We start from the raw sequence: 15,052 nt of genomic DNA, 5'->3' as shown, positions 1-15,052 counted from the left end.
ACGTTACAGCTGTAGCACGCTGGGTTTATGTTTTTACAGGTATATCTGGCAACCCGGCCTGGCTGTCAAACTGGGCAGTTGATAACAGGCCAAAACACAAACAGAAATTTCTAAATGAGAAAATACTGGCATTAGCATTGTTGTCAGAAAAGATAGTATTTCAACTTAGCATGTTACCTTAATATCTGATGACGCATTGGGGTCATTTTTGGATTTATTTAATATATTACATATTGGACCTTTAACTCAAGGTCCATGTGAGATGCGACTAAAGCTCCGGACAAGGAAGTAAGCTTATAAGTGAAACTTGACGAACATTTTCCGTCAAGGGCATTGTCCATATAAATATATAATACGAATTGGGCCTTTAACCTTTGCTTTAACGTTGGGAAAGCATTTTTGACCCTTTGCACTTGCCGTAGTCGAAGCCAGCGCCATGGTGCTTGTCAACTGACTCAAAACTTTTGACGTTACAAACTTTCTGAACGGATATGTAGCTAGCTATCTCTAGTGAAAGATGGTTTCGGGCGCTCCTTCTTAGACCTTTTAAAACCATATCGGACATCAGATGAAAAGAACAACAACAATGATCTTCAAGATGTAAATGTTTCTGCGTGCAAGTGACCGGTGCAAATATGCATCGCTATTAGCTGACGTTTACGTTAGCTAGTTAACGTAAGCTAGCTACTTTCAACAAGTTGGCTAGCCAGTAAACCTAACGTTAGTTAAACCTAATTTTGGCGTCGCCGAATTTAAAATGTCATAACGGACAACAAACCGACTATAACTAATTAAAGTTCGTGGTTTTAGCTTTGGATATTTAGTCTTTCATATAAAAATGTGTCGATTTCTACGCTACTGTGTCAGTCACTGCCTTCATGCAGCGATGACCCGGCTGGAGGAAGTCAACGGAGAGGTGAGCATGTGGTCGTCTGTCCGGTGGCTGGGCTACCTGTCCGGTCTCAACCTGCTGGTCGCCTTGTGTTTGGGGGTCTATGCCCGGTGGGAGAGGACTGAGGAGACCACTCTTCTTGTTATTTTCGTTCTGGCTCTGATTGTCCTCGGAATAGCAAGTATAGTGTACTACTACTTCAGCATGGAGAGGGTCAGCCTCAGTCTCCTCCATCTGTGGTTCGGGTTTTTGCTGGGACTGCAGTGTTTCCTCAACAGTCCCGCCCTGGAGAGCGACGTGAAGGAGCAGGTGGCCAACTACCTTCTGCTGGCCAGCGTGGCTCTGAGGACGCTGTGGGCGCTCCTGGAGAGACTGTTCGGTGCTACTAGGTACCGTCCTGCCTTCCTCACCTCGGCAGAGCGGCTGGAGCTAGTGGGCTTTGCCTCCGCCAGCACGGCACTGCTCGCCCACAAGTCTTTGAGCGTGATGGTGCTGGTGGTGGCGCTCGCCACGGTCATGGTTGCCCTCCGGATGAAGGCTCTCTTAGCTCTTCCCAACTTGGTCTGCTTCGCTGTCATCACCGCCCTGCTGTTCTTCAAGTCTCTGAGCATCACCATCAACCCTTTCGCCCTCGCCTGCTTCTTTAGCCAGCTCATCTGCGACCCTCTGCTGGATGTCTACTTCAGTGGTCTCTCTGTGACCGAGCGCTGGCAGCCTTTCCTGGTGTGGCGGGGCCTGTGGCGCCGGCTGTCCCTCCTGCCTCTGCTGCTGGTGGAGGTGGCCTTCATCATTCTGGCCGCTCGGAAGCTGAACGATCTGGACCAGTGGTACCTGGTGATCCCAGGCTTTGTTGTCTGTGTGCTCTTCTGGGCCATCTGCCACGTAGTGTTTGTCATCACAGTGTGGGGCTTTCACACCAAGCTCAGTGAGTGCCAGAGGCAGTGCCTGTCCCAGGGGCCAGATGTCAGTGGCCTGGACAAGGTTATGGCCTCTAAGGGCATGAGACATTTCTGCCTCATCTCTGAACGCCTGGTGCTCTTCTCGCTGGTGTCAACTGTTGCTGTTGCTGCTCTTTGTTGGCAGGTAGGGGCAGCCAGACAACACACATATAGGCTTTTTTATATATATATATATATATATATATATATATATATATATATATATATATATATATATATATATATATATAAAATAGAAAGTTAACACACAAGATAAACTGAAAATCACTCTGTTTTATTAATACAATGCGCTGCAAATTTGGATAGCAGAAGATAGCAGAATGTGGGCATTTCTTTTTCACCAGGAGTTTTCAAACGTTTTAGCTTGTGATCCCTTAAAGCGAGTGTTTACTCGGGACTCCTTGTTACTGGTTGCATACCTCTGTTTTCCATTAATTCACAAGAAGAAAGTAAAGATTTGGTAAAAGTAAATATAATTTTGCATAGCAGAAATAATTGTTTCCTGCTTTTAATCTTGTGACCCCTCAGATTTATCTTGTGAACCCTAGTGGGGGTTCTGATTGAACCCCAGGTTGAGAATCGCTGGTTTGGACTATGGGACAGTCTGAGAATGTGCCTTACATTTACATTTTGTGTCGTTAAAAAGACACGTTGAATTGCTCAGTTTCCTTTACAGTTCGATTTGAGTCCTTTCATTAAACAATACGAACTGTTATTATTACGTATTGATTACTCCTACTCCACATTTAATCAGAATTTCCTATTCTGATAAGAACTAAAATAGTGCATTATATTTTGCTAAAATGTTGCAGAGTTAATGCAAATGCAGATTCATGTTAGTTTCTTCCACAGTATTTCTCTTCATATGCCATATTCTTGTTATTGTAGTGTAAACCAATATTTAATTGACTTATGACTGTGCTCTCCAGGCCTCCAGCAGTATCTTTGTGAGCGTGTTCCTTCTTGTCCTGCCTCTGGAGTCTCTGTTCCACGGGCTTTTCCACGAGCTCGGGATCAGCCTGGGAGGAACCTGTGTGGGCTACGCAGTGGTCATCCCCACCAACTACTGCAGGTAGTGTGTAATGCATACCTGCTGGGGGAGTAGGAAACAATAACTAGCCAGATGTAGGTACTGTATGGCCCTACCTGAATATTAGTCAATAAAAAATCCCATAACATGACTGTTTTAAGAGAATAAAAAAAAAATCCCCAGCTTTAAAATCAATATTTTGTGTATTATTGTGGATTTTTAAGTCAAGTGCATCTTGCCACAAAACAGTGAGACATAGATGTTCTGTGCTATTTCCAGCACAGAGTGTGATTAAGGTTTAAACATGGCCATATCTATAATTCAAATGTTGTTAGCAGGCAAATACTACATTCCTGTGATATGTGTTGGCTGAATTTTTAAAATCAAAGTTGTTGCAAGTCATGAAGTTGTCGTTGACTCGTTAGACGTCCCCTAGTCTATAGCCACGACGTTCCACTTCAGGGAAGGCTCTCGTTTTGCCAGAAATTCCGCCGTATGTCACTCTTTTCGGATGTTCCGGTACCTTCCGCCTTCTTTGTGTTGTAATTTTAAACTCCGTTCGATTTATGAGGACTATGGTTAACTGCTCCTCAGATCTCTGCAGGGTAAATCCAGACAGCTAGCTAGACTATCTGTCCAATCTGAGTTTTCTGTTGCACGACTAAAACAACTTTTGAACCTACACATGTTCCACCAAAACAATTTCCTTCCCGAGGCTATTTTGCAGCGGCACCTTGGCTCCACTCGGCGCTTAGCACCGCCCAAGACGATTGTGATTGGTTCAAAGAAATGGCAATAAGCCAGAGCACGTTTTTCTCCCATACCGGATTGGTGTGTGGATTCGCCAGACCCTCCTCCGCAGCGCTGTAGAGGAAGGTCTGGCAATGCGAGACTAGACGTCCCTTCACCTGTGCTGACTAACTGATCTAAATAGACATTATTCATTCACTTTCCTCCTCTGTTTTATTTTTGTCTGCCTTGCAGTCCAGACGGCCAGCCCATGCTGCTGCCTCCAGGCCAGGTGCTGGAGCTGAACAGGCGCTCTACAGGCATGTTGAACGATGTGCAGCGCTTCTTCGGCCACCACCTGATTGAGACTTTTGGCTGCGACTATTCCACCAGCGGGGTGACCCAGGAGGCTCTGCAGGCCAAGATCAAATCCTTCTTGGAGCTTCGCACGGCGGATGGGCCTCGCCACGACACCTACATGATCTTCTACAGCGGTCACAGTCACCGCTCTGGAGAGTGGGCACTGGCAGGTGAGACGGTCATCAATGATAAGTAAGGGTTGAATAATAGACTATTTTAATAGTAATATAATCATTAGTTAGGCTGACAAGAGTAGAGCAGACGGCAAACAATGCTCTGCTAAATTGTCAAGAGAAGGGGGGGGGGGGGATAGCTCCTTTAACTCAAGCAGTTTTATAAAACGTCTACAGAACCAACACAACACAGTTCAAAGAGTTTGCTAATGCTAGCAGTGAGGAAACAGCAACTACTAACTTTGCAGCAAACGCTGGAGAAGCAAGAGACAGCACTAACAAATGATAACCTATTTCAGTTTTCCTGCTACAGTTGTACTGTATGGTACTGACATGCACTGAATGTGTTACAGGTTATGGTGAAATGTGTGCTAGTGCCATATGTCTGTTCAGGAAAACAAAGTTTAAATTTCAGCAACAGCATTGTGTTGTATATTTAATTCAGTGCAGTCAGAGTAATAAGTAATCATTGGTACTCGGCAACGGCAAGTACCCAAATGTAAGTACTTGTACTTTGGTCTGAAAAAAAGTGGTATCGGTACATTCCTAATTTTTATGGCATACTATACTGACTTTTTTTATGGCATGCTCTATTGGTATTTCTTCTAATCTGAAAATTGTATAGTATTGTCCTCATGCGTAGTTTGTTTCTGTGTGATCTGTAATCAGCTGGTTTCTGTGTTCATCACCAGGAGGAGACACTCTTCGCCTGGATCAGATCTTGGAGTGGTGGAGGGAGAAGAACGGCAGCTTCTGCTCACGCCTCATCTTGGTGCTCGACTGTGACAACTCGTTGCCGTGGGTAAAGGAGGTAAGGAAGGTGGAGGGTCTGTACGTGGCCGTGCAGGGAGCGACACTCGCTCGAGTGACAGATGCTGAGCTGCAGGACCCCCCGCAGCTCGGGGACTTCACCTCTCAGTGGGTGGAGTATAACTGCAACTCAAACAGCAACCTCCAGTGGTCTGAGAGAGGCAGGCCGGTGTCTGCCGTCTACGGCATCTCCAAATACTGGAGCGACTACACGCTGCACCTACCGACAGGAAGTGATGTTACCAACCACTGGAGGGTGTACTTCCCTCGGATGACGTACCCGGTGGTACAGCTGGCGCTGTGGTGCGGCGGTCTGAACGTGCTGTGGTTCTGCAGCATCTTCCTGCGATGTCTTAAGAGAATCAAACTTAACTGGTTTCCACCAGCGATACTGGACACTGGCCAAGGCTTCAAACTGGTCAGATCATAGAAATATAGATACAAAAAAAAAAGAATATATTTAAAAACAGAGTCTTTTCTAGAAGTCGGCGAGTGTCTTTCGGACCCTGAAAATAGGCAGCTATTGGATTGTTACCGCATCGCTAACTAGTGTCCTGTTAGTTACTGCAAAACTAATCACGTAGTTACTGATACCGATTGCTCGGTTTGATTTTTTTATTTTATTTTTAGTTCCTTTTGTAAATGTTTATATTAATGTGTGTGTTAAGCTTTGATTTAGGGATCTGAACATCCCTGTCAAACAGATATGTCAATTTGTGGGATGAGACTGAGCACATTGACTGTATTTTTGCACATTTTTGCATCGTATTTACTGTTCGATCTGAAGTGATTCCACCTTGATTTTAAGAAAAATTGTGCCTTTTTTTTATCGTAAAATCGCCAAAGAACATCCAGCTCGCTAGGCTGATTTTTAATAACCTTTTTAACCAAAGTGGCCGTGGTACATTTTCAGAGGAAGATCTCAGGCATAAATCATATGAGCAGCATTTAGTCTAGAGCTCAAAATGTTGTATTTTGATTGTGAAATGATTCCTTTTACACCCCTCTGTGCTACACTATGCATTTGACACTCCAAGCTTTGAGTATATTCAATGCACTACTTTGTCTGTTTTAACAGCATTTTGCAATGCTTTTAGGGGTCATTTTTAAATACTCTCCAGCTGTTTCAGGGAGTCCAGAAAGAGTTTTTATTTTAACTGTACTGATGAATGCACTACACACAGATGTGTGCGAACTACAGTATTTAGGTCATAATAAACCCTAGGAATTAAATGCATCACATGATGGGATCCATTTTCTTCCTGAGGTTTATTGCAGTTTACTGGGCTATGCAAAATGATTCAAGTGAAAGATGGGTGAAACTATGCAATAAAGGAGAAGTGGGACTTCACTGCTCAAATCATGAATTTACTGGGCTCTTCATTAGATATATCTATCTATAAATTGCAGGAACGTCTGTCTGTGTGTTATGCGCATATCTCTTCAACCGTTAGTCCGATTGATTTCAAACTTGACATGTGTCTCGCTACGGGCATGAGTAAGTGCAGTGCCAAGTTTGACATTGTTTGGATTAGAAATGCAAAAGATATCATTAAATATATATCTGTAAAAGAAGCACACATTGGCTTTTGCCGCTGGTCACTCCCCCTCTCGCCCTGCACACTGACTGAACACAGCGCAGGACCAGACACAGAGAGGGTCGAAGAAAGCAGTGCAGCTTTGGCAGCTAAAATGTGAAATACAGCTCAGACCCACAAAAATGTGCAAAGTAGCCTTTAACTCGTTTCCTGCTTCCAACGTTCGCTACATGATTGCTGGATATACCAAATTAACTTTTCTTCACTTTCCTGGAGCACGAGTGGATAGCTGAAAGGAACATCGCGACTGTTGTGTGGAATAAGGTTGGCGAAAAAAAGGCGCTACGCTTTTCGTGTCTTTTTTTTGTCTATTTTCGCTAAGAGGAAACTCAACAAAAAGCCATTTGCCAACAGTAAATATCAAACAAAAGCCAGATATCGGTCGGTCTGTCTGTCTGTGCGTGCTGATTAGCTCTCATAACGGGCCGTGATTACTCCACATTTCCTTTGTGATTACATTCTGAATCAACGTTCCCTGTCAGGTAAATCAGTAGTAGGCTATACAGTGGAGTTGCATATGAAGTGGTTTGGGGTCCTTCTGTAAGTAATTTTGAGGTACAATTTGGTTTTGATGAATTCTACAAGCAGCAATACCACAGGCCAAGCAATCGGCCCATTCCAAACAGACACATTTTCAACGGGCACTGGACTAGTTCTGCCAAAAACTAAATGAAACAAGTTATTTCATGTATCTGACACTAGGAGAATATCAATACATCTATCTAACCTTCTATTCATAAAAAGTAAATAGTCTGCATTTGGGTAACCTTTTAGAAAATAGGCAAAGTTCTGAGACTGTTAATTTAGTTAGACTTCTGTTAGTTGTACAATGTTTAAAAACAGTTGTTGATTTCCTTGAAAGAACTCCTTTTAAACACAAATATTAAATTGTCATATGTTGAATTGTATACTTGCCTGTAGACAAATTTTGAATTTCAACTTACCTTAATAAATGCCAAATTACATAGTTACTTTACAGGAAACTTCCTAGGAAATTGAGGATTTTAATAACCTGTAAAATTAAAAAAAAAAGGACTACTAAAGACTGCCATTAAAGGCAGCCTACTCATCGGGAACAGTGTAGGGTTTAGTGTCTCGGCTAAGGCCACTGTAACGCACAGAACCGAGATTGAAGCACCAATCCTTCAATCAATGGGCAACCGGCTCTAGTACCTGAGCCAATACCTGCTCAATAATGAGGAAGGTAGTTGCTTAAAGCACTGGTTCCCAAAATGGGGTCCCCAGCAAAAAGGGGAATCATTTTGTTTATTAAAATGTCACGATAATTCCTTCCATAAGTAACACAATGACAGAATGCATGACTGTTGTGGCCATGGGTTTCATACACTTTCTGTAAGAAAACATCTAAAAACCAAAAATCCTATCAGATGAGACACCCTGGGACAAGATCTTTTCAAATGGGGGTCTATGGTCTAGTTTGTGTCAGCCACATTTGGGAACCACTGGCTTAAAGCATGAGGAAAGTGTTGTACTGTTACAAACATGCAGCTCCAAAATAAATTGACATTTGGCCAAGATTAAGTTTGAATAGCATACCTTCTTTTCTGAATAGTGCCATTGGTATAGTATGTCAAATGTGTGAAATAAAAAAGCCAAAGTATTTGCTACTTAGCTCCAAAGTGGAGTGCATGGTTCCAAGGTTTCATAATCTCATCTGCTTGAGGTACTTCTTCAACCGGTTGGCCTTATCAGTGGAATATTTGTTTGCATGGTGATAGTAAATGTACACCAACCAACTTGTGTACAACTTGTTAGTAAAAAAAATAACATTGAGTCTTTGTCTATAAGGAGTACATTATAATAGTCACTAGAGATAGAATTCATTGCATTCTATCACATAACCAAACTAGATGAAATGCTGTTTGAAAGTTATTTAAAATGTACACTTATACTAACCTCTTTGGGACTATGATGAGACTAAATTCAGGTTTTCAGTTGATTTTATTGAAAACATTATAAAAGTAGGTGGTGCAGCAGCATATTTCAGTGTTTATGATCTTTAACGTGTTTACATTTGCATAAACCAAGTTGAAAATGACTTTTACAGCAAGTTGCAAATGATCATTGTCAAGTAGACAAGAACACAGGGCAGAAGCAGTAACAGAACATCTACTGCCCCCATGTGGCTGCAGGTGAAACTACACTGAACCCTAAAACAGAAGTCCCTTTTTCTGGGGACCAGTTCCTATTTTGTTCCACAGCTCAAAAAGTTCAGTTTCTAAATTCAATATTTTGTGATTTCAGAGCTGATGTGCAAATTCATGACTTGGGTTGGTGCAAGTCTTCAAAGATTTCAAACAAAAGCACTTCAACCAATCCAAGGCATGGGCAAAGGTATAGAGTGAACCCCCAGCCCATGTCTAAAAAGCTTTCATTTCAAAAAATAAAAGGGGAAAAAAGCAAACTTTCCTGAACTTCTACCAAGTTCACAAGCAAATGAATTAGTAGAACAGCATGGGATAACAGGTACAAACGTTGACATATCAGCTAAACATTGTTTTTAGGGTTTTAAATTTGCTCAGTAATCGGTGCTCAAAAAAGAAGGTGGAAGATGGTTAGAGCCTGGATAAGCATGAGAATGAGCCTTGCGGAGATGACAAACTTCAGTTCAGTGTTTATGGCAAAATAAAGTGATACATGATGAACATACCCTCTCATTTGAACAGTAGATTCTGCTGGATTACATTCACAAGAAAATGACTATTATAGTATCATTAAACATCAGCCTAGTTTACAACAGGATAATCTGGAGCTAGATTCACAGATGTCTTCTACTTTGTCTTCAACTATGTAGTATGTAACCACTGACACAGACATTTACAGCTGATTCTCTGACAGCCACAAGACCTGAACAGGACGAAGACTAAAAGCTTTCTGAGGGTCATTTATTCCAAACAGTGAATATCCAACCAGAGTGGAACACAAGTGTGTTACATAGTGTTATTTCCAGTTGGACAGTGTAAAGCTTATCTTTGGTAGCATTATGGAAAGTTCAGAACATCTAACTAAGGTTGTATCTAACTATTTTGATTATCCATTAATCTGCAGATTATTCTGCAAAAAGAAAATGGAAAATTGCCATTATGAGTTGAAAAATTTATATTTAGTTGTCCTTGTTTTGTCCGCCCAACAGTCCAACACCTAAATGTATTTCGTTTACTACCACATAAGACAAAGAAAAGCAGAATTATCACAGTTGAGAAGCTGCTACCAGAGAATGTTTGGCCTTTTTGCTTGAAAAGAAATCACAAACAATTAATCAATCGTCAGAATAGTTGCAGATTAGTCGATACCGCTCTACATTTTGTAACTGTACTTTTTGACTGACGAGGAAAAAACTACTGAGATGATTCAACATATTTACACTGAGAGACAGTCATTGTCACAGAAATAAGGGAGTTAAGGTCTCCATTTTTTTTAACATAAGTAAATTTGCTTTCAATAATAATTTGCCTTTGTAATATAAACATTGTATGCTGACACGACTGATCCCGATGGCTTTGGGACTCTGCTTTAGTTAAAATGAAAAGAAATCTAAATGAGGTTTAACAGCTGTTTGAGTCGCATGTATGGCTTTAGCAAGGATGGGATCTAAGCTTTGGCTTGTTGCATGTGCAATATGGCAAGCCCACAGAGCTGGAAAAGGATGGTTCTCTTCTCTTCCCAAACCAAAACACAACTAAACCGTAACCATCATTTCCCCCTCTTAACATAAGGCTGGTTTTCATTTTGTTTCAGCTTATTCAGACACTGCAGAACATGATATTTTAACACAATTTAAGAGTTACATTTAAAAACATGAGGCATTCAGGGAATCAGATATTAAATTCACATTCTGATGTGACTGAATGAGCCATCAGTTGAGCCTGTTGAGGAGCACATCTTTGTATCATAGTAGGATTGTCACGAGTGTTTTCATTAGGGTGCTGCAGATTTCTCAGTACCTCATTTCACAAAAATGAACTTGAGTAAAATCTAGTGTTATAGTGAAATAACAGTAGTGATTAACAAAACATCTACAAAAAACACCCAAACTATACCTCACATATAATGTATATTCAGCAGTTAAATAACTAGAATATGGTACATCTCGATTATTAGATTAGATTATTATTATAAAGAGCGAAGCCTGAATGTCAGAGGCTTGAGCGAGGATCCTGAAGCAGTTACAAGGACCTCGACGCTCAGTGCTTCCAGGAATGAAAACCCTGAACTGTAAATGAAAAGCTGATATCGTCTCCCACATGTAAAGTAAGTAGTGATTATCAGGAGCCTGCAACCAAAACTAAGAAAAAAGTACTCTAAACTGTAAAAAAAAAAAAAAGAGGAATCAACAGATAATTATTAACATATCATTATTAACTAAGCTCTGAACATCAGTTACCTACACCTCATTACTGTTCCGAATACTCTCCCTTTTCTCATCTGCACTGATGCGACTGCACAGAACACAAAGCTAATTTACAGCGGCGGACACGTTTCTGACGCTTACCTCTTTTTTTTCTAAGACAAAGTGTGCAGCTGAGAAAATGGAAAACTGCCGTCGTTGGATCATTGGTCACGAGTCTAGCTACTTCCCTGGTCACCTATATCCCTCCTTCAACTGCTATACTTCTCTTTGATTCAGCGTTTTGCTTTTCCCCCTCGTCAACCAACATCCAAAGTAATGTATAAATAACACAACAATGTATCTTGTCCTGTGTATAATTCCCCAAAAGCTCCTAAAAAAATTGAATGAGGTAAATCCATGTAGTACTGTAAGACAATAACTAGACAATGCACCGGATGAAAATTGCCCCCCCCCCCTTGCGTCTGTTGAATGACTACTTGGTTCATGTAGGCACAAATAAAGTCTACACAGCACATACATGTGTCCATCTGTTGGCCTCTACATGTTTCTTTGTGTCACGACTCTCCTTCAGTCTGGTCGTTTTTCCTAATCAAACCTTGTCCTTTCCCCTTCACTTGCTGCTGACCGACGGGTGAAGACTGGCGTTGCCCCCTCAGGACTTCCTCTGCCGCACCGTCTCGGAGCTGCCGTTGAGTTTGCTCCGCCCAGACGGGGTGGCTGTGCCCACGTTGCCCAGTGGGCGGTCCCGGTCCGTGGGGACTTCCTGTTTGCGTCGACGGGTCTCTTTATAACGGAGTGTGATGTCACTGTGAGAAGATCGAAAGAAAGTAGACACAGTATTAGGAATTAGGAAATCAGCCTCGGGGACTCTTCCCCCTAACTTGACTCTGTTCCACTGGCTTTGATTGCTCAATGTGTCTTTCTTTTTCTGTCCATTTCGGAGTTAAATACTTACCGTGTCTATTCTGTGGGGCAGGGGTCACCAACCTTTTAGAAACTGAGAGCTACTTCATGGGTACTGAGTCATACGAAGGGCTACCAGTTTGATACACTCTTCTGAAATAACAAATTTGCTCAGTTTGACTTTAGTTATATATGATTATTAATGATTAATGATACTCATCTATGTGAAGACACTGATCACGTTAATGATTTCTCACAATAATTATCAACAATGACTTAACAAGGTGGGAAACAGATAATATCAATATTCAAAGCCCGAAGTCCAAGCTGGTTGGCACTCCGCTCTACAGTATCACATATATCATCTGGTGTGTTTTTGGCTTTACGTCAGTGCATAATACTCTAGGTTCGGTAGTGAATAATGGAATCAAATGTCTAATCTGGCTACCTCTCATACATGTGGCAGCCCTGGTTAAATACCATTTGTGTATGCCAGATCAAGAGGAGGGTCAGTCCGACAACAACCAAAGCACCAAAACTCTTCAACGTCAATGGAGCCGAAGTGAAAACATCCCCACAATACTCACCTTGGTCTGCTGATGCAAATGCAGCGTGTTAGATGAGGGAGAGGGACATGACACACCTAAACCTGTGCAACTAGGTCAAATAGTATTTGCAGATAATTATTTGCTGTGTGTGTTTGAAGTTGGGTTTGCAGCAGCAATTTAGATCAGTGAGATTAACAATGACTGAAGTATGTATACAATCCCCCCCCCAAAAAAAAAAAAACAATAATGGTTAGAGTGTTTATTTCTTGGGGTAAAGCCGATTTATTTGTAACCAAAGAAAGCTAAAACGAAGCATTAACACTATTTGCAAATACGATCACCCAGGTCTGTGTGACTACAGCATTGCGTGCTTTAGTGTCTGGTGTCCTTGATGCAGTGTACTGTATCTGTACTGTATGACTGTAGGAGGTGCACCATGAGTGAGTGGGGGAGCCTGTCTCATTGGCTCTCATCAGGTGATGGGCAGTTCAGTTAGAGGAGCCGGCACGCTGACTGGCACAGTGTGTGTGATGTGTGCAAACACTTCCTCTGGGATTCATTCAATGAGCCCTTGTGTCTCCTCCGTCAGCACAAGCTGGCTGTCTCCTGTATCTATTAACTGACTGCAACTGAGAATAAAAAGTATGTGAAGGAAAATGCTAAAAATGAAGATCATAAAATTCACCACATCAAAAAACTGAAAAGTGCCATGCGGGAGAAGGACCCTTGTGAGTCATATCTGTGTTATCGAGAGGGTCCCAAAGATCTTCTGAATGGAATTATGAACCCACGCAGTGATGTATTAGAGGGGAAATAAAACAAAATACAACACCGCTGATAGAAGGGAGCACCTCTCCCCTATACCTACCTCACTGGACATGGACATTACTGCTGAGCATGAGCAGGAAGGAGAAATGGAGGGAGGAGGGGGAGAAAATAGACGAGAAGCTTAACATGCTGGGACATAGCTACGCTTAACAGGAACACTACTCAAACCAAAAGTAACCGAAAATATATCGCTGCATGAGGTCATGAGGAAAAAGAAAATCAAACGGAGGGCCTATTGATAACAACTAACATCTCACTGGCTGGGATCACACGCACATTAAACCATGAAATGCAATGGATTATTGTGATGTCCTTTATTGCAATGCAACCGTGACTGAGAACAAATAGTTATTTATTAAACTGCAAAAGCCAATGTTACCTGACTGTAAAACAGCAGCAGTGTGGCTAAACTCTTTCTGTATTTGTTCCTTTATAAAATAGCAATATGACCCCCAATGAAAGACCAAATGCTATTATAATCTGCACCGACATATCAACTGAAAACTAAATCGGGATTATAAAATTTCATGGTTGCAGACCAAAGGATTATTTGCACCAAAATAATTAATATACCTGAATGAGCACAGATTTTTACCATTTCTTTTAGGCATTCATGTCCTATGTCTGTAAAGTAGCTTTGCTGTCAATATTCTCTTAATTGCCAACCCATTTACCTCCTGCTCCCCTGCCCAGTAACCCACCCCACTTCTTACCGGATGAAAAACCGCCATAGGGTCCAGGTAAAGATGAGGAGGATTCCTAAGAGCCAGCACTGCATGATGAAGAAGGGGATGGGCAGCATGATGGTGTTGGGGTCATACTTGACCACTATGAGGAACTCAGTCACTGTGATTGCTGCCACCAGCCACGCCTGCTGGCCAAGCTTCTTGTAAAACTTCCTGTAGGGAAGATTACAAAAGGTCTTATAAGGTGATATTGCTGGGAGGATGTTTTACTGTTTATAGGTAAGCTTGTGATGTGGGCAACACTCAAAATACACATTATACAACAACTAAATCCGACCAGGCAATCTGATTGGTCAACTAGACATTTAGAACGTGCTCAAATCAGCATGACAGCACACGCAGTCATTAGAGCACACCAGGCTCATCACTTAAAATATGACTCTGCCATTTCCATCAAAAACTGTTTTCTGAAACGTTTGTATTCATGAAAATAAATCAGTTACCATGGTGGAACACACAGAAACTCTTCAACATACAGTATTTATACAACACAATTTATTTTACAACACTCTGGAGTTAACTGTTCTTGGAAATGTTTGGATAACAGCAGCTGTGCAGGTGGCACGGCGCAATGATAAAATTAGCCTGCTACATGTGAATTCCGTGGGACGTCCAGGAGCTAAATCTGTCGATAGAATTTTGTTTTTCCCAGCAGATATCTTAGTACCAACAAGATTTAGCTAACAAAAGCAGTTTTGTGTTTATATGAACCGTATTTTAAACAGTTTGGGAAATCCCACAATTGCAAAGCTAACAGTAGCTCACATGACTGGCTGACTAAACAGGGACCAGCAATTGTCTCTGTTGCTAACAAGCTAACATTAGTTAGCTCAAGTTGGCTGGCTGACTAAACAGGGAGGCACTAGAAGTAGTCTCTGTTGCTATCTTTTTTATTTTGAGAGTGAATTGCCCCATAATATGAATACAGTTTGATTATAACTTTTATTTTGTTGGTAACATTGTTGTATAATAGCACTCGAGGGTGTGATTTAACGTCCTATTATTGGCACGTAAGTGATGCTTACACTTATGTGTGTGTAATATTGCTTAATTATATCATAGTAGTACTCAAGGTTACACAGCTGCCTAAAAAGCGTTCTATAC

At 41.5% G+C, this 15,052-nt stretch overlaps 2 protein-coding genes across 4 annotated transcripts in view; one reads left to right on the top strand and one right to left on the bottom strand.

Annotated features, from left to right (window-relative positions):
* Positions 1–391: 391 nt before the first annotated feature.
* Positions 392–6,313, top strand: tmem168b (transmembrane protein 168b). Its single transcript, XM_031282499.2, has 4 exons — positions 392–1,975; positions 2,781–2,923; positions 3,866–4,140; positions 4,836–6,313. The coding sequence occupies exons 1-4, from the start codon at positions 839–841 to the stop codon at positions 5,381–5,383; spliced, it is 2,103 nt and encodes a 700-aa protein (XP_031138359.1). The 5' UTR covers positions 392–838; the 3' UTR covers positions 5,384–6,313.
* A 2,181-nt stretch (positions 6,314–8,494) lies between these two features.
* The window catches only part of ptdss2 (phosphatidylserine synthase 2), a 31,835-nt gene continuing 25,277 nt past the window's right edge, over positions 8,495–15,052 (bottom strand). For 2 of the 3 annotated variants that reach the window (XM_031282501.2, XM_031282500.2), the window contains exons 12-13: positions 13,916–14,101; positions 8,495–11,729 (exon numbers count right to left, since the gene is read on the bottom strand). In XM_031282501.2, the coding sequence (XP_031138361.1) occupies positions 11,576–11,729; positions 13,916–14,101 (340 nt within the window). In that variant the 3' untranslated portion in view covers positions 8,495–11,575. Of the gene's footprint in view, positions 11,730–13,242; positions 13,263–13,915; positions 14,102–15,052 lie in introns of all 3 variants that reach the window. The other variant, XM_036002751.1, reaches the window with a different exon arrangement.

Source organism: Sander lucioperca, chromosome 7 (genome assembly GCF_008315115.2).
Source record: "Sander lucioperca isolate FBNREF2018 chromosome 7, SLUC_FBN_1.2, whole genome shotgun sequence".
In the NCBI taxonomy this organism is placed as follows: Eukaryota; Metazoa; Chordata; class Actinopteri; order Perciformes; family Percidae; genus Sander; species Sander lucioperca.
This window is presented reverse-complemented; position numbering and strand designations above follow the sequence as displayed.

What these genes read in the sequence shown, in the direction of transcription:
- tmem168b (XM_031282499.2), top strand. Translation starts at nt 839, where the DNA reads ATGTGTCGATTTCTACGCTACTGTGTCAGTCACTGCCTTCATGCAGCG. An exon ending in ATCCCCACCAACTACTGCAG is followed by an intron (nt 2,924 to 3,865) that starts GTAGTGTGTAAT and finishes TCTGCCTTGCAG; the next exon opens with TCCAGACGGCCAGCCCATGC. An exon ending in TGGAGAGTGGGCACTGGCAG is followed by an intron (nt 4,141 to 4,835) that starts GTGAGACGGTCA and finishes GTTCATCACCAG; the next exon opens with GAGGAGACACTCTTCGCCTG.